This window comes from Anas platyrhynchos, chromosome 2 (genome assembly GCF_047663525.1).
Source record: "Anas platyrhynchos isolate ZD024472 breed Pekin duck chromosome 2, IASCAAS_PekinDuck_T2T, whole genome shotgun sequence".
Taxonomy (NCBI): domain Eukaryota; kingdom Metazoa; phylum Chordata; class Aves; order Anseriformes; family Anatidae; genus Anas; species Anas platyrhynchos.
In genome coordinates this window covers 1,173,524-1,198,474 of record NC_092588.1, presented here as the reverse complement: position 1 = coordinate 1,198,474, position 24,951 = coordinate 1,173,524, and the positions used below count along the sequence as shown (strand labels likewise).

General features: G+C 54.5%; 5 protein-coding genes, 1 long non-coding RNA gene and 1 pseudogene across 7 annotated transcripts in view; 3 read left to right on the top strand and 4 right to left on the bottom strand.

Annotated features, from left to right (window-relative positions):
* Positions 1-621: 621 nt before the first annotated feature.
* Positions 622-1,764, bottom strand: LOC140001678 (feather beta keratin-like; annotated as a pseudogene).
* A 2,218-nt stretch (positions 1,765-3,982) lies between these two features.
* Positions 3,983-5,166, top strand: LOC140001677 (feather beta keratin-like). Its single transcript, XM_072034118.1, has 2 exons — positions 3,983-4,135; positions 4,340-5,166. The coding sequence occupies exons 1-2, from the start codon at positions 4,015-4,017 to the stop codon at positions 4,693-4,695; spliced, it is 477 nt and encodes a 158-aa protein (XP_071890219.1). The 5' UTR covers positions 3,983-4,014; the 3' UTR covers positions 4,696-5,166.
* A 1,014-nt stretch (positions 5,167-6,180) lies between these two features.
* On the top strand, positions 6,181-13,484 carry LOC140001797 (uncharacterized). Its single transcript, XR_011807314.1, has 2 exons — positions 6,181-7,136; positions 13,037-13,484. It is a non-coding gene; the product is annotated as an uncharacterized lncRNA (long non-coding RNA).
* LOC119716176 (feather beta keratin-like) lies at positions 9,229-10,365 on the bottom strand. Its single transcript, XM_072034234.1, has 2 exons — positions 10,230-10,365; positions 9,229-10,025 (listed from the first exon to the last, which is right to left on the bottom strand). Exons 1-2 carry the CDS (start codon positions 10,348-10,350, stop codon positions 9,685-9,687), a joined length of 462 nt encoding a protein of 153 aa, XP_071890335.1. The 5' UTR covers positions 10,351-10,365; the 3' UTR covers positions 9,229-9,684.
* Positions 13,236-24,951, bottom strand: part of LOC119716181 (feather beta keratin-like) — a 30,067-nt gene continuing 18,351 nt past the window's right edge. Inside the window, exons 1-2 of one of the 2 annotated variants that reach the window (XM_072034241.1) lie at positions 14,232-14,268; positions 13,236-14,027 (exon numbers count right to left, since the gene is read on the bottom strand). In XM_072034241.1, the coding sequence (XP_071890342.1) occupies positions 13,687-14,007 (321 nt within the window). In that variant the 5' untranslated portion in view covers positions 14,008-14,027; positions 14,232-14,268 and the 3' untranslated portion in view covers positions 13,236-13,686. Of the gene's footprint in view, positions 14,028-14,231; positions 14,269-24,951 lie in introns of those variants that run through there. The other variant, XM_072034240.1, reaches the window with a different exon arrangement.
* LOC119716021 (feather beta keratin-like) lies at positions 20,268-21,415 on the bottom strand. Its single transcript, XM_072034245.1, has 2 exons — positions 21,264-21,415; positions 20,268-21,059 (listed from the first exon to the last, which is right to left on the bottom strand). The coding sequence occupies exon 2, from the start codon at positions 21,037-21,039 to the stop codon at positions 20,719-20,721; it is 321 nt and encodes a 106-aa protein (XP_071890346.1). The 5' UTR covers positions 21,040-21,059; positions 21,264-21,415; the 3' UTR covers positions 20,268-20,718.
* LOC113841435 (feather beta keratin-like) lies at positions 23,638-24,804 on the top strand. The gene is made up of 2 exons (XM_072034117.1): positions 23,638-23,773; positions 23,978-24,804. Exons 1-2 carry the CDS (start codon positions 23,653-23,655, stop codon positions 24,331-24,333), a joined length of 477 nt encoding a protein of 158 aa, XP_071890218.1. The 5' UTR covers positions 23,638-23,652; the 3' UTR covers positions 24,334-24,804.

Sequence of the window (24,951 nt, the reverse complement as noted above, 5' to 3'; positions counted from 1 at the left end):
TGATAGGAGCAGCAGAGAGGGAGTCCATCCCTGGTGGCGTTTGGCTTATGAGCCTGTCACAGCAGGAGAGAGAACCAGACATCGGAGAAAGTGCAAGTCAAGGAAAGAAGTGGGAGAATGGTAGAATGTAAGTGGTCCATGTTTCCAAACATCGTGGAATAGTCCACGTCCTTGCTTGTTTGCTTCATGCCTTGAGAGAAATAGCCGTGCTTGTGGAGCTGATTACCGAGTGGGTCAGGTACAGCGCAAAGGAGCATCTATAATGCACAAGGCGTCTCACACCATCCGTGTGTTGTCTGTGTGAAGGACAACTCTGTTAAATAATACTAGTCTCAATAGAGACCCCAGAGGGACACCACTCTTCCCTGGTGTCCACCTGGGCACCGAGCTGTTGAGTGCAGCTTTTGAGATGTGACCATGCAGGCAATTCCTATCTGCTGAGTGGCCCATCATGTCTTTCCCTGGTAGTGAGAAGGAGCTATGTAAGAGCGTAGTCCAAGCGCTTCTTGAACACCAAGAGGCTTGGGCCCTGATGGCCACTTGAGCCCTGCTTTTTGTTCTTTTTGTTGGGTGAAGTTGGAAGAGCGTTGGGAGAAGAAAGCAAGAGGAGGCATCTGAGGATTTGGGATGCAGATTGATTTTATTGAGGAAAACGTGAAACAGAGCGAGCGTCAAGGTGCACATTCTGAGGTGCCAGGAGGGCGACCACCAGCCTATGTCCCTTGTGTAGAGCAGATTTTCCCAGAGACCCAAGGTCTCCCTACCCCGTGGTAGGAGCAGCCCCAAAAGGTTTCCGGAGGGATTGTGCTAGTGAGCAAGGCATTGCAGCAGAGAGTAGCGGCCGTAGGTGGTGGTGCTATGGAAAGGAGAAAAAAGAAGAAAGAAGGAGGTGTGTTGGCCATGATTCCTGACAGCATGGGCTGGCCCCTTCCTTCCTTGCTTGCTTTGTTGTGCCATGGAAGGATGAACCGCAACTGGTGAGCCCGTGTGCCATGAGCAGCACAGAGGAGCGTCCTCAGCCTGAGAGCTGTCTGGCACGGTGTTGGAGGCTGCTGTCAGGGGTGTTGGCGTGAGTCCTTAGCAGGGGTAGCAGGCTCTTCCTCCGTTGATGCAGCCCAGGCCTCCGAAGCCAAAGCCTCCAAGGCCAAAGCCTCCGAAGCCACCTCCAGAGACGGGCACTCCCTGGGCGCTGAGGTTGCTGCCCACGGCAGCTGATGCGGAGGATCCAACGGCGGTGTTCTGGGGGAAGGAGCTGAGGATGGGTCCTGGCAGGGTGACCAGCACGGCAGGAGGCTGGATGACGACGCGGGAGTCCTCGCACTGCCTGACACAGGGCTCGTTGCAGCTGTTAGCCAGCGGGGTGGGTCCGCAGGGGCGGCAGATGTCGTAGCAGGACATGGCTGTGTTGTGGAGGGTGCCTGGAAGAGAGGGTGTTGGGAAGGCGGAGGGTGTTAGGGGTGTGTGGAGCGGTGCTGGGGGAGGCCAAGGGAGTGGGGAGGCCTGGGGTAGTGGGGAGCATGGCTTTGGGGAGGCAGAAAGGCTGCTGAGGCTGGGGCGAGCAGCCGCGTGGGGCGATAAGGCTGGTCGGTTGGGTGAAGGATGGGAGTGGGGTTCAGTCTCACCTTGTTGGTCGCAGGGGAGAAGGCGTTGGGAGGATTGTGTGAGGGTGCTATGTGCAGGGCTGGCTTTTATGCTGGTCTTCAGTGCCTTTGGGGCAAGAAACCCTTTGCGCATGACAGCATTTAGTATGAGCTGCTCTTACATGCCTAATCCTGGCAAGTAATGAGGTGGGGTGTGTTGTTGTTCCCACAACGCTCTGGTGTCCTTTTCTCCTGTTGAGGATGTGTCTCTGTGGATGTGGCGGCAGCTTTTAAGTGAGAGTGGCTCTTTGTGTGGATTTGCATGGAGAGTGCGTTTGAGGGCAGTCGGCAGACGCGGCCAAAGCATGGGAGAGGTGGGGTGTCATGAAGTGAGGTCATGGCGTGTCACGCGTGCGGTGCTGTTTGCGGCTGCATTGTTGCGAGGAGGGGGCCCTATTTGCTGGCCTCACCATACTGCAGGCTGGTCTGGGCTTCCCAGATGTGCTGGGCACGAGGCGCTGGTACTGGTATCACACTCGCTCCCTCCATGCCGTCTGACCTCTCCCTATGCTTGTGTTTATTCCTCATGTTTCGGATTGGATGTGCTTCATCAGTCGGTGGCTTGGTGGCCTTTGTGCTTGGAAGGTCCTTTTGTGGGAGAAGGGAGGCTGCGTGTTTTCTTCTTGTGGCAGCTTGGGGGTGGTGTTTTGATCAGGCGGAGGAGAGGTGTTTGCGACAGCAGGACGTTGTCCTCTCAGGCCTGGTTGAGAGCTTGCAAGCCCTGAGCTGAGGGGCAGTGCTTTGTCAGGGAGACTGAGGCAGAGCTTTTGGGGTCTTGTTCGGTGCTGAGCGTCCAAGGGTGAGGCCCTTTCCCTGCCTAGGCTATGATGGTCAGACGCAGGGTTTGGACCCTGTAGTGGGCAATTGGAGGCACGCATGTTGCGCAGGGCCACAGCCGTGAGCCCCTCCTGGCTTGGTGGTCCTGGCATGGCTGTTGAGTGGCAAGGCCTGTCCCTGTTCGGCTGAGGTGGATTTGGCTTGCTGCTGAAGTGAGTAGTGTTGGTTGCTGAGGAAGATGAAGCAAGGTAGGAAAGGGGGCTGTGCAGCTGGGTGTGCCATGGTCCGTGAGGCCTACTGCATTGAAGGCACGAATGCAGAGGGCAGGTGTGATGTCCTTGGGAGGCCACTACTAATTCTCTTTGAAAGGTCCTGGTGAGTGGGAGAGGCTCCTGAAGGCTGGAAGAGACTCGCCCCGCTCCTCTGTTCAAGAAGGTGAAGAAGGAAGGGTTTAGGAAACCAGAGGCTGGTTGGCCTGACTTCAGTCGCTGGGAAGGTTCTAAAGGAAATTGTCCCAGAAAGCGTTGTTGAGCAGACGAAGAACCAGAATGTGATGGGCAGTAGTCAGCAAGGATTTACATAGGGAAAGTCACACAGGAACCTCCTCAGCCTCTTCTACGTTGAAGTGACCAGCTTGGTGGATGAGGAAAAAGCAGTGGCTGATGCTCAACTTTAGGAAAGCCTGTATGTAGTAAGGGCTTTCTTTGGCACTTGCTCCCATGACACGCTCATAGAAAAGCAAACAAAGTATGGGTTGGATAAAGGTACGCTGAGGTGGGCTGAAAGGTGGCCGATTGCTTGGGTGCAGAGGCTTGTGCTGAATGGCACAGAGCGATGTTGGAGGCATGGCCCTAGCGGTGTGGGCCAGGACTCAGCAGTGAGGCCAGCACTGTTCCATATCCTCATTAGTGCGCTGGGTGATGGGATGGAGTGACCCCACAGGAAGTCTGAAGATGACCCAAGACAGGGAGGAGCGACTGATGCACGTGATGAACGTGGCACCATTCAGAATGATGTGCAGAGGCTGGAGAACTGGGCAGAGAGGAACATCATGAAGTTGCAGAAGGGGCGAAGCAATTTGCTGCCTGTGGGGAGGACTAACGCCAGGCAGCAGGACATGGTGTTATCCGACAGAGGGGCAGGCACTTTTACCGAGCAGGACCTTGTGTTGCTTTTGGAGAGCAAGCTGACGGTGAGTCAGCAATGCAGCCTTGCGGCAAAAGAGGCCACCAGGCTCCAGGAGGGCATGGGGAAGAGCGTTGCCAGCAAATTGAGGAAGGCGCTCCGTCATCTCTCCTCAGCACTGGTGAGGCCCCTTGTGGAGTCACACCACATGAGTGACACGCACGAGTGACACGTCATGACCTCACTTCATGACATCCCACCTCTCCCATGCTTTGGCCGCGTCTGCCGACTGCCCTCAAACGCACGCTCCATGCAGATCCACCCAAAGAGCCACTCTCACTAAAAAGCTGCCGCCACGGCCACAGAGACACATACTCAACAGGAGAAAAGGACACCAGAGCGTTGTGGGAACGACAACACACCCCACCTCATTACTTGCCAGGGTTTGGCATGTAAGAGCAGCTCACGCAAAATGCTGTCATGCGCAAAGGGTTTCTTGCCCCAAAGGCACTCAAAGACCAGCATAAAAGCTGTCCCTGCGCGTAGCACCCTCACACACTCCTCCAGTGGCCTTCTCCCTTGCGACCAACAAGGTGAGCCTGAACCCCACTCCCATCCTTTGCCCAACCGACCAGCCTTATCACCCCACGCGGCTGCTCGCCCCAGCCTCAGCATCCTTTCTGCCTCCCCAAAGCCATGCTCCCCTCTACCCCAGGCCTCCCCACTCCCTTGGCCTCCCCCAGCACCGCTCCACACACCCCTAATACTCTCCGCCTTCCAAACACCCTCTCTTCCAGGCACCCTCCACACCACAGACATGTCCTGCTACAACCTCTGCAACCCCTGCGGACCCACCCCTCTGGCTAACAGCTGCAACGAGCCCTGTGTCAGGCAGTGCGAGGACTCCCGCGTCGTCATCCAGCCTCCTGCCGTGCTGGTCACCCTGCCAGGACCCATCCTCAGCTCCTTCCCCCAGAACACCGCCGTTGGATCCTCTGCATCAGCTGCCGTGGGCAGCAACCTCAGCGCCCAGGGAGTGCCCATCTCTGGAGGCGGCTTCGGAGGCTTTGGCCTGGGAGGCTTTGGCCTTGGAGGCTATGGCTTGGGAGGCCTGGGCTGCTTCTCTGGCAGAAGAGCCTGCTACCCCTGCTAAGGACCCACGCCAATACCCCTGACAGAAGCCTCCGATGCCACGCAAGACAGCTCTTGGCCTGAAGACTCTCCTCAGTGCTATTCATGGCGCACACTCTGACCAGCCGAGGCTCATCATTCTATGACACAACAAAGCAAACAAGCATGGAAGGAGCCAGCTCATGCTGTCAAGAAACACGGCCAACATACCACCTTCTTTCTTCCTCTTTCTCCTTTCCATAGCACCACCACCTACGGCCGCTACTCTCTGCTGCTATGACTGGTTCATAAGCCAAATGACACCATGGATTGAGAACCTCTCAGCTACTCTCCTCATTAGGACAGGATGTTCTCAGTTTTCTTCGGAAATGTGCTGTAGACAAGGGAGAGCAGCTGGTGGTCACTCTAATAGCACCTCAGATTCCGGTGCTTTTATTTTTGCTCCTTCCTTTTATTTTTTTCTTCCCCCCCAATAAAATCTATCTGCATCCTATCCTGACATTCGTCCTCTTCGTTTTTTCAACCCAAAGCTCTTTCCAGTTCACCTACTACTAACACTTTGCTCAAGAGGCCATTGGGTGGGGTTGTAAAGGCCCACTGAACCTCCCTTCTCAGGGATGTCATCACCAACAACACAGGTGGGCACCAGCTGGTTTTCCAGCCCATCATCAATACATATGGATGACCACACTAAGGGTTGGGCACATGTCATGGAATTAGATTTCACACTGCTTTAATAGAGCAGCAATTTAGGATTTATTTTATATTTTGAGGTATAGACGGTATGATTTTTAACAGCTCTTAATCAACTTTTGATCATCTGAGAATTTAACAGAATTATTTTAATGGGATTTTCTACAATAGAAACAGTGGCAAAGTTCAGCTGCGACTTACTGCAGGGTTCTTGGGGGTATTTAAATTCAGTCACGCACTTCCAAAATACCCCCTGGAGTGAATTACTCAAACTAATTCCTTGTTGGTGTTTGTCTGCAGCTGACTCCTCGAGGAGTCAGCCCTGAGATGAACTTTCCCTCAGGGGTATGCTGTGAGGTGTCCCAGCTCAGGTAGAGATTGAGTTTTCAATGCCTAGAGAGCTCACTGGGTTCTTTGCTTAGGACTACTATTTATAGGACCACAAGATGATTGACTGTTATTTGCCATCCTGGCTACAGTTCAGATAAGGCAATTTTGGTATTTTACACCAACATTGCAATTCTGGTACAGGCCTGTAGCCTCTTCAATATGAAGAGAAGGTGAGAGAGCTGGGCATTTTCAACCCGCAGAGAAGGCTGCTCAGGCTGAATCTCCTCCTTGTTCTAAATCCCGGATGGGCAGGTACAAAGACAAGGGAACCAGGCTAAATTCAGTTACTGCCTGCTACCAGGACAAAGGTGAGTGGACGCCACAGAGAAGCAATTGCCTTGGAAGAGAGGGAACCCCTTTTTCGCTGTGAGAGTGGTCAAGCAGTGGACCTCAAGTTTTGGATTTCCATCCTTGGAGATATGAGAAACCCAGGAACTGCACATGGTCCTGGACACCCTGCTGTAGCTGACTATGCTCGAGCAGGGTGCTGGCAGTACATGGTCTCCAGAGGTTACTTCCAAACGGAAGGGATTCTGTGGCTGCATCTGTTGTCAATGCAGGAGAATGCTGCTGGGTGAGAAAGCAGTCAAGTGTGTGCTGACACAGAGAGATTGTTTCAGAGGGCACGTGCAGCAGAGCCTATGCGTGCCCAAGCCTTTGTTTGGTCAAGTGTAGGTCTTCTATGACGTACTGCAAGGTGTGGTGTCCCTTTTTGACTTGCCCCGATGATGTCTTCAGCTTTGGCTTTGTCGTGAGGGAAGTGGGAAGGGCTGTGAGAGAAGAAGGGAAGAGGAGGAGCGTCACGCTAGCATGCTTGAGACCTTTATTGAGGAAAGCACATGGAAAGGAAGGAGCAGCAAGTGGAACATCCCCAGGGGGTCTTGGATGCACGTAGGTAGACCAACAACGTCATCCTTGTGCACGGAATATTTTCCCGGAGCACGGAGGTCTTCCTGCCCTGTGATGGGAGCAGCAGAGAGGGAGTCCATCCCTGGTGGTGTTAGGCTTTTGAGCCCATCATAGCAGCAGAGAGAACCAGACATAGGAGTAACTGCAAGTCAAGGAAAGAAGTGGGAGAATGGTAGAATGTAAGTGAGCCATGTTTCCAAACATCGTGGAATAGTCCACGTCCTTGCTTCTCTGGTTCATGCCTTGAGAGAAATAGCCGTGCTTGTGGAGCTAATGACCCAGTGGGTCAGGGACGTCACAAAGGAGCATCTATAGTCCACGAGGAGTCTCGCACCATCCGTGTGTTGTCTGTGTGAAGGACAACTCTGTTAAATAACACAGGCCTCAATTGCGACCCAGAGGACAACTCCTCCCCGGTGTCCACCTGGGCACCGAGCTGTTGAGCGCAGCTTTTGAGATGTGACCATGCAGGCAATTCCTATCTGCTGAGTGGCCCATCATGTCTTTCCATGGTAGTGAGAAGGAGCTATGTATGAGCGTAGTCCAAACACTTCTTGAACACCAAGCGGCTTGGGCCCTGATGGCCACTTGAGTTGGTGGAAGCGGACGGGAAACAGAATGTGGCCTTTACTATCCATGAGGAAAAGTTGGCGACATTCTACGGCACTTGGATGTATGCAAGTCGATGGGGCCAGATGGCATCCACCCGAGGATACTGAGAGAACTGGCGGAGGAGCTGGCCAGGCCGCTTACCATCATTTATCAACAGTCCTGGCTATCATGGGAGCTACCAGTCGAGTGGTGGCTAGCAAACGTGAGGCCAACTACAAGAAGGGACAGGGGGTAGACCCAGGACACTCTAGGCCTGTCAGTTTGACCTCAGTGCCAGGGAAGCTCATGGAGCAGATTATCTTGAGTGTCACCACGCGGCACTTACAGGGCAACCAGGTGATCAGGCCCGGTCAGCATGGGTTTATGGAAGGCAGGTCCTGCTTGACGAACCTGATCTCCTTCTATGGCAAAGTGACGCGCTGGGTGGATGAGGGAAAGGCTGTGGATGTGGTCTACCTTGACTTCAGCAAGGCTTTTGACACCGTTTCCCACAACATTCTCCTCAAGAAACTGTCTAATCGTAGCTTGGACTGGCGCATGCTTCGTTGAGTTAAAAACTGTCTGGATAGCCGGGCCCAAAGAGTCGTGGTAAATGGAGTCAAGTCCAGTTGGAGGCCAGTCACTATTGGCGTCCCCTAGGGCTCGGTGCTGGGGCCGGTCCTCTTTAACATCTTCATCAATGATCTGGACGATGGCATTGAGTGTACCCTCAGTAAGTTCGCAGATGACACCAAGTTAGGTGCGTGTGTTGATCTGCTTGAGGGTAGGAAGGCTCTGCAGGAGAATCTGGATAGGCTGCACCGATGGGCTGAGGTCAACTCTATGAGGTTCAACAAGGCCAAGTGCCGGGTCCTGCACCTGGGGCACAACAACCCCAAGCAGAGCTACAGGCTGGGACATGAGTGGTTGGACAGCTGCCACGCGGAGAAGGACCTGGGAGTATTGGTTGATAGTCGGCTGAATATGAGCCAGCAGTGTGCTCAGGTGGCCAAGAAGGCCAACAGCGTCCTGGCTTGTATAAGAAACAGTGTGGCCAGCAGGTCTAGGGAAGTGTTTGTCCCCCTGTACTTGGCTCTGGTGAGGGTGCACCTCGAGAACTGTGTTCAGTTTTGGGCCCCTCGCTACAAGAAGGACATGGAGGTGCTCGAGTGTGTCCAGAGAAGGGCAACGAATCTGGTGAGGCGTCTGGAGAACAAGTCCAACGAGGAGCGGCTGAATAAGCTGGGTTTGTTAAGCCTGGAGAAAAGGAGACTCAGAGGCGACCTTATCACTCTTTATAAGTACATTAAAGCAGGCTGTAGCGAGGTGGGGGTTGGTCTATTCTCCCACGTGCCTGGTGACAGAACAAGGGGGAACGGGCTAAAGTTGCCCACCAGAGGTGTTTTAGGTTGGATATTAGGAAGAACTTCTTTACTGTGAGTGTTGTGAAGCATTGGAATGGGCTGCCCAGGGAAGTGGTGGAGTCACCGTCCCTGGAGGTTAAAAGACGTTTAGATGTTGAACTTAGCGATATGGTTTAGTGGAGGACTTACAATAAGGTCAGAGGTAGGACTAGGTGGTCTTGAGATCTCTTCCAACCTAGACAATTCTGTGATTCTGTGAGTGTCGCCCCAGACTTGTGGTGGCTGTGTGAGGGAGAATTCTGTTAAATAATACTGGCCTCAGTAGAGACCCCAGAGGGACACCACTCCTCCCTGGTGTCCACCTGTGTACCAAGCTGTTGAGCGCAACTCTTGAGATGTGACCATGCACGCAATTCCTTATCTTCTGAGTGGCCCATCATGTCTTTCCATGCTAGTGAGAAGGAGCTATGTAAGAACGTTGTCCAAACACTTCTTGAACACCAAGAGGCTTGGGCCCTGATGGCCACTTGAGCCCTGCTTTTTGTTCTTTTTGTTGGGTGAAGTTGGAAGAGCGTTGGGAGAAGAAAGGAAGAGGAGGCATCTGAGGATATGGGATGCAGATTGATTTTATTGAGGAAAACGTGAAAGAGAGGGAGTGTCAAGGTGCACATTCTGAGGTGCCTGGATGGTGACCACCAGCCTATGTCCTTTGCGTAGAGCAGATTTTCCCAGAGCCCCAAGGTCTCCCTACTCCGTGGTAGGAGCAGCCCCAGAAGGTTTCCCGAGGGATTGTGCTAGCGAGCAAGGCATTGCAGCAGAGAGTAGCGGCCATAGGTGGTGGTGCTATGGAAAGGAGAAAGAACAAGAAAGAAGGAGGTATGTTGGCCATGTTTCCTGACAGCATGGGCTGGCCCCTTCCTTCCTTGCTTGCTTTGTTGTGCCATGGAAGGATGAACCGCAACTGGTGAGCCCATGTGCCATGAGCGGCACAGAGGAGCATCCTCAGCCTGAGAGCTGGCGGGCACGGTGTTGGAGGCTGCTGTCAGGGGTGTTGGCGTGGGTCCTTAGCAGGGGTAGCAGGCTCTTCCGCCAGAGATGCAGCCCAGGCCTCCGAAGCCAAAGCCTCCCAGGCCAAAGCCTCCGAAGCCGCCTCCAGAGATGGGCACTCCCTGGGCGCTGAGGTTGCTGCCCACGGCAGCTGATGCGGAGGATCCAACGGCGGTGTTCTGGGGGAAGGAGCTGAGGATGGGTCCTGGCAGGGTGACCAGCACGGCAGGAGGCTGGATGACGACGCGGGAGTCCTCGCACTGCCTGACACAGGGCTCGTTGCAGCTGTTAGCCAGCGGGGTGGGTCCGCAGGGGCGGCAGATGTCGTAGCAGGACATGTCTGTGTTGTGAAGGGTGCCTGGAAGAGAGGGTGTTGTGAAGGCGGAGGGTATTGGGGTTGTGTGGAGCGGTGGTGGGGGAGGCCAAGAGAGCGGGGAGGCCCAGGGTTGTGGGGAGCATGGCTTTGGGGAGGCGGAAAGACTGCTGAGGCTGGGGCGAGACGGGAGGTAGCAAGATAAGGCTGGTCAGGTGGGCGAAGAATGCGAGTGGGGTTCAGGCTCACCTTGTTGGTCACAGGAGAGAAGGCGTCGGGAGGAGTGTGTGAGGGTGCTACGCGCAGGGACTGCTTTTATGCTGGTCCTTGAGTGCCTTTGGGGCAAGAAACCCTTTGCGCATGACAACATCTTGCGTGAGCTGCTCTTACATGCCTAATCCTGGCAAGTAATGAGGTGGGGTGTGTTGTCCTTCCCACAACGCTCTGGTGTCCTTTTCTCCTGTTGAGGATGTGTCTCTGTGGCCGTGGCGGCAGCTTTTTAGTGAGAGTGGCTCTTTGGATGGATCTGCATGGAGCGTGTGTTTGAGGGCAGTCGGCAGACACGGCCAAAGCATGGGAGAGGTGGGGTGTCATCAAGTGAGGTCATGGCGTGTCACTCGTGCGGTGCTGTATGCGGCTGCATTGTTGTGGTTGGAAACTGTCTTGGGCAGAGTGACCATGAAATGCTGGATGTCTCTATTCTTGGAGAAAGAAGAAGGAGACCAGTAAAACCACCGTATTGGACATCTGGAGGACCGACTTTGAACTTTTCAGGACACTGGTTGGTAGAGTCCCTTGGGAGGCGGTTCTGAAGGGCAGAGGAGTCCAGGAAGGGTGGGCGCTCTTCAAGAAGGAAATCTTAATGGCGCAGGAGCAGTCTGTCCCCAACGTGCCCAAAGATGAGCCGGCGGGGAAGAAGACCGGCCTGGCTGAAAAGTGAATTGTGGCTTGAGTTTAGGAGGAAAAAGAGGGATTACAATCTTTGGAAAGGAGGGCGGGCCACTCGGGAGGACTATAAGGATGTTGCGAGGCAGTGCAGGGACAAAATTAGAAAGGGCAAAGCTCATCTGGAGCTCAATCTGGCTACTGCCATCAAAGACAACAAAAAATGTTTCTAGAAATACATTAATGCAAAACGGAGGACTAAGGAGAACCTCCAGCCTTTGCTGGATGAAGGGGGAACTTAGTTACAAAAGATGAGGAAAAGGTGGAGGTGCTTAATGCCTTCTTTGCCGCAGTCTTTAGTGGCAAAGCCAGTTGCTCTCTGGATACCCAGTACTCTGAGTTGGTGGAAGCGGACGGGAAACAGAATGTGGCCTTTACTATCCATGAGGAAAAGTTGGCGACATTCTACAGCACTTGGATGTATGCAAGTCGATGGGGCCAGATGGCATCCACCCGAGGATACTGAGAGAACTGGCGGAGGAGCTGGCCAGGCCGCTTACCATCATTTATCAACAGTCCTGGCTATCATGGGAGCTACCAGTCGAGTGGTGGCTAGCAAACATGAGGCCAACTACAAGAAGAGCCAGGGGGTAGACCCAGGAAACACTAGGCCTGTCAGTTTGACCTCAGTGCCAGGGAAGCTCATGGAGCAGATCATCTTGGGTGTCACCACGCGGCACTTACAGGGCAACCAGGTGATCAGGCCCGGTCAGCATGGGTTTATGAAAGGCAGGTCCTGCTTGACGAACCTGATCTCCTTCTAGGACAAAGTGACGCGCTTGGTGGATGAGGGAAAGGCTGTGGACGTGGTCTACCTTGACTTCGGCAAGGCTTTTGACACCGTTTCCCACAAAATTCTCCTCAAGAAACTGTCTGATCGTGGCTTGGACTGGCGTACGCTTTGTTGAGTTAAAAACTGTCTGGATAGCCGGGCCCAAAGAGTCGTGCTGAATGGAGTCAAATCCAGTTGGAGGCCAGTCACTAGGAGCGTTCCCCAGGGCTCGATACTGGGGCAGGTCCCCTTTAATATCTTTATCGATGATCTGGATGAGGGCAGTGAGTGCACCCTCAGCAAGTTAGCAGATGACACCAAGTTAGATGCGTGTGTTGATCTGCTTGAGGGTAAGAAGGCTCTGCAGGAGAATCTGGATAGGCTGCACCGATGGGCTGAGGTCAACTGCATGAAGTTCAACAAGGCCAAGTGCCGGGTCCTGCACCTGGGGCACAACAACCCCAAGCAGAGCTACAGGCTGGGACATGAGTGGTTGGACAGCTGCCACGCGGAGAAGGACCTGGGAGTATTGGTTGATAGTCGGCTGAATATGAGCCAGCAGTGTGCTCAGGTGGCCAAGAAGGCCAACAGCGTCCTGGCTTGTATAAGAAGCAGTGTGGCCAGCAGGTCTAGGGAAGTGTTTGTCCCCCTGTACTTGGCTCTGGTGAGGGTGCACCTCGAGAACTGTGTTCAGTTTTGGGCCCCTCGCTACAAGAAGGACATGGAGGTGCTCGAGTGTGTCCAGAGAAGGGCAACGAATCTGGTGAGGCGTCTGGAGAACAAGTCCAACGAGGAGCGGCTGAATAAGCTGGGTTTGTTAAGCCTGGAGAAAAGGAGACTCAGAGGCGACCTTATCACTCTTTATAAGTACATTAAAGCAGGCTGTAGCGAGGTGGGGGTTGGTCTATTCTCCCACGTGCCTGGTGACAGAACAAGGGGGAACGGGCTAAAGTTGCCCACCAGAGGTGTTTTAGGTTGGATATTAGGAAGAACTTCTTTACTGTGAGTGTTGTGAAGCATTGGAATGGGCTGCCCAGGGAAGTGGTGGAGTCACCGTCCCTGGAGGTTAAAAGACGTTTAGATGTTGAACTTAGCGATATGGTTTAGTGGAGGACTTACAATAAGGTCAGAGGTAGGACTAGGTGGTCTTGAGATCTCTTCCAACCTAGACAATTCTGTGATTCTGTGAGTGTCGCCCCAGACTTGTGGTGGCTGTGTGAGGGAGAATTCTGTTAAATAATACTGGCCTCAGTAGAGACCCCAGAGGGACGCCACTCCTCCCTGGTGTCCACCTGTGTACCAAGCTGTTGAGCACAACTCTTGAGATGTGACCGTGCAGGCAATTCCTTATCTGCTGAGTGGCCCATCATGTCTTTCCATGGTAGTGAGAAGGAGCTATGTAAGAACGTTGTCCAAACACTTCTTGAACACCAAGAGGCTTGGGCCCTCATGGCCACTTGAGACCTGCTTTTTGTTCTTCTTGTTGAGTGAAGTTGGAAGAGCGTTGGGAGAAGAAAGCAAGAGGAGGCATCTGAGAATATGGGATGCAGATTGATTTTATTGAGGAAAACATGAAACTGAGCGAGCGTCATGTGGAAGATGCACATTCTGAGGTGCCAAGAGGGCGACCACCAGGCTTCCGTAGAGCAGATTTTCCCAGAGCCCCAAGGTCTCCCTACCCCGTGGTAGGAGCAGCCCCAGGTTTCCGGAGGGATTGTGCTAGCGAGCAAGGCATTGCAGCAGAGAGTAGTGGCCGTAGGTGGTGGTGCTATGGAAAGGAGAAAGAGGAAGAAAGAAGGAGGTATGTTGGCCATGATTCCTGACAGCATGGTCTGGCCCCTTCCTTCCTTGCTTGCTTTGTTGTGCCATGGAAGGATGAACCGCAACTGGTGAGCCCGTGTGCCATGAGCGGCACAGAGGAGCATCCTCAGCCTGAGAGCTGGCGGGCACGGTGTTGGAGGCTGCTGTCAGGGGTGTTGGCGTGGGTCCTTAGCAGGGGTAGCAGGCTCTTCCGCCGTTGATGCAGCCCAGGCCTCCGAAGCCAAAGCCTCCAAGGCCGAAGCCTCCGAAGCCGCCTCCAGAGACGGGCACTCCCTGGGCGCTGAGGTTGCTGCCCACGGCAGCTGATGCGGAGGATCCAACGGCGGTGTTCTGGGGGAAGGAGCTGAGGATGGGTCCTGGCAGGGTGACCAGCACGGCAGGAGGCTGGATGACGACGCGGGAGTCCTCGCACTGCCTGACACAGGGCTCGTTGCAGCTGTTAGCCAGCGGGGTGGGTCCGCAGGGGCGGCAGATGTCGTAGCAGGACATGTCTGTGTTGTGGAGGGTGCCTGGAAGAGAGGGTGTTGGGAAGGCGGAGGGTATTAGGGGTGTGTGGAGTGGTGGTGGGGGAGGCCAAGGGAGCGGGGAGGCTTGGGGTAGTGGGGAGCATGGCTTTGGGGAGGCAGAAAGGATGCTGAGGCTGGTGGGAGTGGCTTCGTGGGGTGATAAGGCTGGTCGGTTGGGCGAAGGATGGGAGTGGGGTTCAGGCTCACCTTGTTGGTCGCAAGGGAGAAGGCGTCGGGAGGATTGTGTGAGGGTGCTACGCACAGGGACAGCTTTTATGCTGGTCCTTGAGTGCCTTTGGGGCAAGAAACACTTTGCGCATGACAGCATTTTGCGTGAGGTGCTCTTACATGCCAAACCCTGGCAAGTAATGAGGTGGGGTGTGTTGTCGTTCCCACAATGCTCTGGTGTCCTTTTCTCCTGTTGAGGATGTGTCTCTGTGACCATGGCGGCAGCTTTTGAGAGTGGCTCTTTGGGTGGATTTGCATGGAGCGTGCATTTGAGGGCAGTCGGCAGACGCGGCCAAAGCATGGGAGAGGTGGGGTGTCATGAAGTGAGGTCATGGCGTGTCACTCGTGTGCGTGTCACTCATGTGGTGTGACTCCACAAGGGGCCTCACCGGTGCTGAGGAGAGATGACGGAGCGCCTTCCTCAATTTGATGGCATCGCTCTTCCCCATGCCCTCCTGGAGCCTGGTGGCCTCTTTTGCTGCAAGGCTTCATTGTTGACTCATCGTCAGCTTGCTCTCCAACAGCAACACAAGGTCCTGCTCGGCAAAGCTGCCTCCCCTGTGTCGGACAACACCATGTCCTGCTGCCTGGCGTTAGTCCTCCCCACAGGCAGCAAATTGCTTCGCCCCTTCTGCAACTTCATGATGTTCCTCTCTGCCCAGTTCTCCAGCCTCTGCACATCATTCTGAATGGTGCCACGTTCATCACGTGCATCAGTCGCTCCTCCCTGTCTTGTGTCATCTGCAAACTTCCTGCGGGGTCACTCCATCCCATCACCCACCTCACTAATGAGGATATTGAACACTGCTGGCCTCGCAGCTGAGTCCTGGCCCACACCGCTAGGGCCTTGCCTCTAACTCCGCTCTGTGCCATTCAGCACAAGCCTCTGCACCCAAGCAATCGGCCACCTTTCAGCCCACCTCAGCGTACCTTTATCCAACCCATACTTTGTTTGCTTTTCTATGAGCGTGTCATGGGAGCAAGTGCCAAAGAAAGCCCTTACTACATACAGGCTTTCCTAAAGTTGAGCAGCTGCCACTGCTTTTTCCTCATCCACCAAGCTGGTCACTTCAACGTAGAAGACGCTGAGGAGGTTCCCACGTGACTTTTCCTATGTAAATCCTTGCTGACTACTGCCCATCACATTCTGGTTCTTCGTCTGCTCAACAACGCTTTCTGGGACCATTTCCTTTAGAACCTTCCCAGCGACTGAAGTCAGGCCAACCAGCCTCTGGTTTCCTAAACCCTTCCTTCTTCACCTTCTTGAACAGAGGAGCGGGGCGAGTCTCTTCCAGCCTTCAGGAGCCTCTCCCACTCACCAGGACCTTTCAAAGAGAATTAGTAGTGGCCTCCCAAGGACACCACACCGTGCCCTGAGCAGTCCTGGCTTCAATGCAGTAGGCCTCACGGACCATGGCACACCCAGTTGCACAGCCCCCTTTCCTACCTTGCTTCATCTTCCTCAGCAACCAACACTACTCACTTCAGCAGCAAGCCAAATCCACCTCAGCCGAACAGGGACAGGCCTTGCCACTCAACAGCCATGCCAGGACCACCAAGCCAGGAGGGGCTCACGGCTGCGGCCCTGCGCACCATGCATGCCTCCAATTGCCCACTACAGGGTCCAAACCCTGCGTCTGACCATCATAGCCTAGGCAGGGAAAGGGCCTCACCCTTGGACGCTCAGCACCGAACAAGACCCCAAAAGCTCTGCCTCAGTCTCCATGACAAAGCACTGCCCCTCAGCTCAGGGCTTGCAAGCTCTCAACCAGGCCTGAGAGGACAACGTCCTGCTGTCTCAAACAGCTCTCCTCCACATGATCAAACTACCACCCCCAAGCTTCCACAAGAAGAAAACACGCAGCCTCCCTTCTCCCACAAAGGACCTTTCAGGCACAAAGGCCACCAAACCACCGACCAATGAAGCACACTCAAGGTGAAAGACAAGGAATGAACACAAGTGTAAGGAGAGGGCTCGATGGCAAGGAGGGAGCAAGAGTGACATCAATGCCTGCGCCTCGCACCCAGCACATCTGGGAAGCCCAGACCAGCCTGCGTTATGGTGAGGCCAGCAAATAGGGCCCCCTCCTCGCAACAATGCAGCCGCAAACAGCACCGCACGAGTGACACGCCATGACCTCACTTCATGACACCCCACCTCTCCCATGCTTTGGCCGCGTCTGCCGACTGCCCTCAAACGCACTCTCCATGCAAATCCACACAAAGAGCCACTCTCACTTAAAAGCTGCCGCCACGGCCACAGAGACACATCCTCAACAGGAGAAAAGGACACCAGAGCGTTGTGGGAACGACAACACACCCCACCTCATTACTTGCCAGGATTAGGCATGTATGAGCAGCTCATACTAAATGCAGTCATGCGCAAAGGGTTTCTTGCCCCAAAGGCACTCAAGGACCAGCATAAAAGCCGTCCCTGTGCGTAGCACCCTCACACAATCCTCTCGACGCCTTCTCCCCTGAGACCAACAAGGTGAGCCTGAACCCCACTCCCATCCTTCGCCCAAACGACCAGCCTTATCGCCTCACGCGGCTGCTCGCCCCAGCCTCAGCATCCTTTCTGCCTCCCCAAAGCCATGCTCCCCACTACCCCAGGCCTCCCCACTCCCTTGGCCTCCCCCAGCACCGCTCCACACACCCACAACTCCCTCCACCTTCCCAACACCCTCTCTTCCAGGCACCATCCACAACACAGACATGTCCTGCTATGACATCTGCCGCCCCTGCGGACCCACCCCGCTGGCTAACAGCTGCAACGAGCCCTGTGTCAGGCAGTGCGAGGACTCCCGCGTCGTCATCCAGCCTCCTGCCGTGCTGGTCACCCTGCCAGGACCCATCCTCAGCTCCTTCCCCCAGAACACCGCCGTTGGATCCTCCGCATCAGCTGCCGTGGGCAGCAACCTCAGCGCCCAGGGAGTGCCCGTCTCTGGAGGCGGCTTCGGAGGCTTTGGCCTGGGAGGCTTGGGAGGCTATGGCTTGGGAGGCCTGGGCTGCTTCTCTGGCAGAAGAGCCTGCTACCCCTGCTAAGGACCCAGGCCAACACCCCTGACAGCAGCCTCCAACACCGTGCCAGACAGCTCTCAGGCTGAGGATGCTCCTCTGTGCCGCTCATGGCACACGGGCTCACCAGTTGCAGTTCATCCTTCCATGGCACAACAAAGCAAGCAAGGAAGGAAGGGGCCAGACCATGCTGTCAGGAATCATGGCCAACATACCTCCTTCTTTCTTCCTCTTTCTCCTTTCCATAGCACCACCACCTATGGCCGCTACTCTCTGCTGCAATGCCTTGCTCACTAGCACAATCCCTTGGGAAACCTGGGGCTGCTCCTACCACAAGGTAGGGAGACCTTGGGGCTCTGGGAAAATCTGCTCTACGCAAGGGACATAGGCTGGTGGTCGCCCTTCTGGCACCTCAGAATGTGCACCTCCTACATGACGCTCCCTCTGTTTCATGTTTTCCTCAATAAAGTCAATCTGCATCCCATATCCTCAGGTGCCTCCTCTTGCTTACTTCTCCCAACGCTCTTCCAACTTCACTTGATAAAGAGGACAAAAAGCAGGGCTCAAGTGGCCATCAGGGCCCAAGCCTCTCGGTGTTCAAGAAGCGCTTGGACAACACTCTTACATAGATCCTTCTCACTGCCGTGGAAAGATTCAATGGTTACTCAGCAGATAAGGAATTGCGTGCATGGTCACATCTCCAGAGTTGCGCTCAACAGCTAGGTTGTCTTGAGAGGTTAGTTGAGAGTTTAGTGAGACTGATGTCTCACTAAAATGGAGAGACATCTATTTGAAATTTTAGAATAAGTGCCGGAGGTGTCTCGGTGAGGCTAAACACTTGTTCACCTCTCAAGAGATGGTTCAGTGTTGAGGAAACTTCAAGGCTCAGATGTGGAGGATACGCAATGAAGTACTTACAAGGTATTGTCTTTGGCAACAAAGCCTGCAACCCTACATGTCCGTAACACCAGGGAATCTTGGTGTGCTGAGTCTAAGAGACACAGTATGGAGAGTGGAGCAGAGCAAAGGCACTGTGGCCAGACTGTGACGTCCCTTCTGGGATCAGGAACCAGATGGTATTGTGGAACTGACAGACTGCATGGGCAGCTCTGGCTCAAACGGATAACCAAAGCATGGCCTTTTGGTGAACAAGAACTTGTACTCCTGTTGCTTCTAATTTACTAGACTGAAAGTGTATTCTCTTATTTGTGAGTCCGTGATCGTGATTGTGTAATTGTGCTTATAATGCTTATTGCATTAAGTGTGCATGCATGATCGTGATAATGCAAGATACATTGAATGTAACCAGACTTATAGTGGCAGGCAGCTTTACTGAACGGAACCTTGAGTCAGCAATGCAGCCTTGTGGCAAAAGAGGCCGCCAGGCTCAAGGAGGGCATGTGGAAGAGCGTTGCCAACAAATTGAGGAAGGCGCTCCGTCATCTCTCCTCAGCACCGGTGAGGCTCCTTGTGGAGTCCTTTGTCCAGTTTGAGGTGCCCCAGTGGAAAGTCGAAGCAGACAGGCTGGAGCAATTGCAGTGCATTGCTACCAAGATGCTGAAGGGCCTTGAGCCTCTTCAATATGAGGAGAAGTTGAGAGAGCTGGGTGTTTTCAACCCACAGAGAAGGGTGCTCAGGCTGAATCTCCTCCTTGTTCTAAATCCCGGATGGGCGGGTACAAAGACAAGGGAACCAGACTAAATTCAATTACTGCCTGCTGCCAGGACAAGGGTGAGTGGACGCCACAGAGAAGCAATTGCCTTGGAAGAGAGGGAACCCCTTTTTCGGTGTGAGAGTGGTCAAGCAGTGGACCTCAAGTTTTGGATTTCCATCCTTGGAGATATGAGAAACCCAGGAACTGCACATGGTCCTGGACAGCCTGCTCTAGCTGCATGTGCTCGAGCAGGGCGCTGGCAATACAATGGTCTCCAGAAGTTACTTCCAAACGGAAGGGATTCTGTGGCTGCATCTGTTGTCAATGCAGGAGAATGCTGCTGGGTGAGAAAGCAGTTGATTGTGTGCTGACACGGAGAGATTGTTTCAGAGGGCATGTGCAGCAGAGCCTTTGAGTGCCCAAGCCTTTTTTTGGTGAAGTGTAGGTCTTGTGTGACGTGCTGCAAGGTGTGGTGTCCCTTTTTGACTTGCCCCGATGACCTCTTGAGCTTTGGCTTTGTAGTGAGGGAAGTGGGAAGAAGAAGGGAAGAGGAGGAGCGTCAGCCTGGCATGAGACCTTTAGACCTTTATTGAGGAAAGCGCATGGAAAGGAAGGAGCAGCAAGTGGAACATCCCTGGGGGGTCTTGGATGCACGTAGGTTGACCAACAACGTCATCCTTGTGCACAGAAGATTTTCCCAGAGCACAGAGATCTTCCTGCCCTGTGATGGGAGCAGTGGAGAGGGAGTCCATCCCTGGTGGTGTTTGGCTTTTGAGCCCATCATAGCAGCAGAGAGAACCAGACATCGGAGTAAATGCAAGTCAAGGAAAGAAGTGGGAGAATGGTAGAATGTAAGTGAGCCATGTTTCCAAACATTGCGAAATAGTCTACGTCCTTGCTTCTCTGGTTCATGTCTTGAGAGAAATAGCTGTGCTTGTGGAGCTGATGACCCAGTGCATCAGGGACGTTGCAAAGGAGCATCCACAATCCATGAGGAGTCTTGCACCATGTGTGGTATCTGTGTGAAGGACAATTCTGTTAAATACGAATGGCCTCAATAGTGACCCCAGAGGGACCACTTCTCCCTGGTGTCCACCTGGGCACCGAGCTGATGAGCGCAACTCTGGAGATGTGACCATGCACGCAATTCCTTATCTGCTGAGTAACTGTCGAATCTTTCCATGGTAGTGAGAAGGAGCTATGTGAGAGCGTTGTCCAAATGCCTCTTGAACACCAAGAGGCTTGGGCCCTGATGACCACTTGAGACCTGCTTTTTGTCCTCTTTGTTGGGTAAAGTTGGAAGAGCGTTGGGAGAAGGAAGCAAAAAGAGGCATCTGAAGATATGGGATGCAGATTGATTTTATTGAGGAAAACATGAAACAGAGCGAGCGTTAGGGTGCACATTCTGAAGTGCCTGGAGGGCAACCAGAAGCCTATGTCCCTTGCGTAGAGCAGATTTTCCCAGAGCCCCAGGGTCTCCCTACCCCGCGGTAGGAGCAGCCCCAGGTTTCCGGAGGGATTGTGCATGCGAGCAAGGCATTGCAGCAGAGAGTAGCGGCCGTAGGTGGTGGTGCTATGGAAAGGAGAAAGAGGAAGAAAGAAGGAGGTATGTTGGCCATGATTCCTGACAGCATGGTCTGGCCCCTTCCTTCCTTGCTGGCTTTCTTGTGCCATGGAAGGATGAACCGCAACTGGTGAGCCCGTGTGCCATGAGCGGCACAGAGGAGCATCCTCAGCCTGAGAGCTGGCGGGCACGGTGTTGGAGGCTGCTGTCAGGGGTGTTGTCGTTGGTCCTTAGCAGGGGTAGCAGGCTCTTCCGCCGTTGATGCAGCCCAGGCCTCCGAAGCCAAAGCCTCCAAGGCCAAAGCCTCCGAAGCCGCCTCCAGAGACGGGCACTCCCTGGGCGCTGAGGTTGCTGCCCACGGCAGCTGATGCGGAGGATCCAACGGCGGTGTTCTGGGGGAAGGAGCTGAGGATGGGTCCTGGCAGGGTGACCAGCACGGCAGGAGGCTGGATGACGACGCGGGAGTCCTCGCACTGCCTGACACAGGGCTCGTTGCAGCTGTTAGCCAGCGGGGTGGGTCCGCAGGGGTTGCAGAGGTTGTAGCAGGACATGTCTGTGTTGTGGAGGGTGCCTGGAAGAGAGGGTGTTGGGAAGGCGGAGGGAGTTGTGGGTGTGTGGAGCGGTGGTGGGGGCGGTCAAGGGAGCGGGAAGGCCTGGGGTTGCGGGGAGCATGGCTTTGGGGAGGCAGAAAGGCTGCTGAGGCTGGGGCAAGCAGCTGCGTGGGGTGATAAGGCTGGTCAGGTGGGCGAAGGGTGGGAGTGGGGTTCAGTCTCACCTTGTTGTTTGCAGAGGAGAAGGCGTCAGGAGGAGTGTGTGAGGGAGCAAGGCACAGGGCAGGCTTTTATGCTGGTCCTTGAGAGCCTTGGGGCAAGAAACCCTTTGCGCATGACTGCATTTGGTTTGAGGTGCTCTTACATGCCTAATCCTGGCAAGTAATGAGGTGGGGTGTGTTGTCCTTCCCACAACGCTCTGGTGTCCTTTTCTCCTGTTGAGGATGTGTCTCTGTGGCCGTGGCGGCAGCTTTTAAGTGAGAGTGGCTCTTTGGGTGGATTTGCATGGAGCGTGCGTTTGAGGGCAGTCAGAAGACGCGGCCAAAGCATGGGAGAGGTGGGGTGTCATGAAGTGAGGTCATGGCGTGTCACTCGTGCGGTGCTGTTTGCGGCTGCATTGTTGCGAGGAGTGGGCCTTATTTGCTGGCATCGCCATAATACTGACTGGTCTTTGCTTCCCAGATGTGATGGGCACGAGGCGCTGGTACTGACATCACACCCGCTCCCTCCTTGCCTTCCTGTCCACTCCCTACGCTTGTGTTTGTTCCTCATCTTTCACATTGGGTGTCCTACATGAGTTGGTGGCTTGGTGGCCTTTGTGCCTGAAAGGTCCTTTTGTGGGAGAAGGGCGGCTGCGAGTTTTCTTCTTGTGGCAGCGTGGGGGTGGTAGTTTGATCATGCGGAGGAGAGGTGTTTGCGACTGCAGGACGTTGTCCTCTCAGGCCTGGTTGAGAGCTTGCAAGCCCTGAGCTGAGGGGGAGTGGTTTGTCATGGAGACTGAGGCAGAGCTTTTGGCGTCTTGTTCGGTGCTGAGCGTCCAAGGGTGAGACCCTTTCCCTGCCCAGGTTTGATGGTAAGACAGAGGGTTTGGACCCTGCAGCAGGCAGTTGGAGGCATGGATGGTGCGCCGGGCCGCAGCTGTGAGCGCCTCTTTTATGGGTGGTCCTGGCATGGCTGTGGACTGGCAAGGCCTGTCCCCATTCAGCTGGGGTGGATTTGGCTTGCTGCTGAAGTGAGTAGTGTTGGTTGCTGAGGAAGATGAAGCAAGGTAGGAAAGGGGGCTGTGCAACTGGGTGTGCCATGGTCCGTGAGGCCTACTGCATTGAAGCCAGGACTGCTCAGGGCACGGTGTGGTGTCCTTGGGAGGCCACTACTAATTCTCTTTGAAAGGTCCTGGTGAGTGGGAGAGGCTCCTGAAGGCTGGAAGAGACTCGCCCCGCTCCTGTGTTCAAGAAGGTGAAGAAGGAAGGGTTTAGGAAACCAGAGGCTGGTTGTCCTGACTTCAGTCGCTGGGAAGGTTCTAAAGGAAATGGTCCCAGAAAGCGTTGTTGAGCAGACGAAGAACCAGAATGTGATGGGCAGTAGTCAGCAAGGATTTACATAGGAAAAGTCACGTGGGAACCTCCTCAGCGTCTTCTACGTTGAAGTGACCAGCTTGGTGGATGAGGAAAAAGCAGTGGCAGCTGCTCAACTTTAGGAAAGCCTGTATGTAGTAAGGGCTTTCTTTGGCACTTGCTCCCATGACACGCTCATAGAAAAGCAAACAAAGTATGGGTTGGATAAAGGTACGCTGAGGTGGGCTGAAAGGTGGCCGATTGCTTGGGTGCAGAGGCTTGTGCTGAATGGCACAGAGCGATGTTGGAGGCATGGCCCTAGCGGTGTGGGCCAGGACTCAGCAGTGAGGCCAGCACTGTTCCATATCCTCATTAGTGAGGTGGGTGATGGGATGGAGTCACCCCGCAGGAAGTTTGCAGATGACCCAAGACAGGGAGGAGCGACTGATGCACGTGATGAACGTGGCACCATTCAGAATGATGTGCAGAGGCTGGAGAACTGGGCAGAGAGGAACATCATGAAGTTGCAGAAGGGGCGAAGCAATTTGCTGCCTGTGGGGAGGACTAACGCCAGGCAGCAGGACATGGTGTTATCCGACAGAGGGGCAGGCACCTTTACCGAGCAGGACCTTGTGTTGCTGTTGGAGATCAAGCTGACGGTGAGTCAGCAATGCAGCCTTGCGGCAAAAGAGGCCACCTGGGTCCAGGAGGGCATGGGGAAGAGCGTTGCCAGGAAATTGAGGTGGGCACTCGGTCATCTCTCCTCAGCACTGGTGAGGCCCCTTGTGGAGTCACACCACATGAGTGACACGCACGAGTGACACGCCATGACCTCACTTCATGACACCCCACCTCTCCCATGCTTTGGCCGCATCTGCCGACTGCCCTCAAACGCACGCTCCCTGCAAATCCACCCAAAGAGCCACTCTCAAAAGCTACCGCCACGGTCACAGAGACACATCCTCAACAGGAGAAAAGGACACCAGAGCATTGTGGGAACGACAACACACCCCACCTCATTACTTGCCAGGGTTTGGCATGTAAGAGCAGCTCACGCAAAATGCTGTCATGCGCAAAGGGTTTCTTGCCCCAAAGGCACTCAAAGACCAGCATAAAAGCTGTCCCTGCGCGTAGCACCCTCACACACTCCTCCAGTGGCCTTCTCCCTTGCGACCAACAAGGTGAGCCTGAACCCCACTCCCATCCTTTGCCCAACCGACCAGCCTTATGACCCCACGCGGCTGCTCGCCCCAGCCTCAGCATCCTTTCTGCCTCCCCAAAGCCATGCTCCCCACTACCCCAGGCCTCCCCACTCCCTTGGCCTCCCCCAGCACCGCTCCACACACCCCTAATACTCTCCGCCTCCCAAACACCCTCTCTTCCAGGCACCCTCCACAACACAGACATGTCCTGCTACAACCTCTGCAACCCCTGTGGACCCACCCCGCTGGCTAACAGCTGCAACGAGCCCTGTGTCAGGCAGTGCGAGGACTCCCGCGTCGTCATCCAGCCTCCTGCCGTGCTGGTCACCCTGCCAGGACCCATCCTCAGCTCCTTCCCCCAGAACACCGCCGTTGGATCCTCTGCATCAGCTGCCGTGGGCAGCAACCTCAGCGCCCAGGGAGTGCCCGTCTCTGGAGGCGGCTTCGGAGGCTTTGGCCTGGGAGGCTTTGGCCTTGGAGGCTATGGCTTGGGAGGCCTGGGCTGCTTCTCTGGCAGAAGAGCCTGCTACCCCTGCTAAGGACCCATGCCAACACCTCTGACAGAAGCCTCCAACACCTTGCCCGTCAGCTCTCGGCCTGAAGACTCTCCTCAGTGCTATTCATGGCGCACACTCTGACCAGCCGAGGCTCATCATTCTATGACACAACAAAGCAAACAAGCATGGAAGGAGCCAGCTCATGCTGTCAAGAAACACGGCCAACATACCACCTTCTTTCTTCCTCTTTCTCCTTTCCATAGCACCACCACCTACGGCCGCTACTCTCTGCTGCTATGACTGGTTCATAAGCCAAATGACACCATGGATTGAGAACCTCTCAGCTACTCTCCTCATTAGGACAGGATGTTCTCAGTTTTCTTCGGAAATGTGCTGTAGACAAGGGAGAGCAGCTGGTGGTCACTCTAATAGCACCTCAGAATCCGGTGCTTTTATTTTTGCTCCTTCCTTTTATTTTTTTCTTCCCCCCCAATAAAATCTATCTGCATCCTATCCTGACATTCGTCCTCTTCGTTTTTTCAACCCAAAGCTCTTTCCAGTTCACCTACTACTAACACTTTGCTCAAGAGGCCATTGGGTGGGGTTGTAAAGGCCCACTGAACCTCCCTTCTCAGGGATGTCATCACCAACAACACAGGT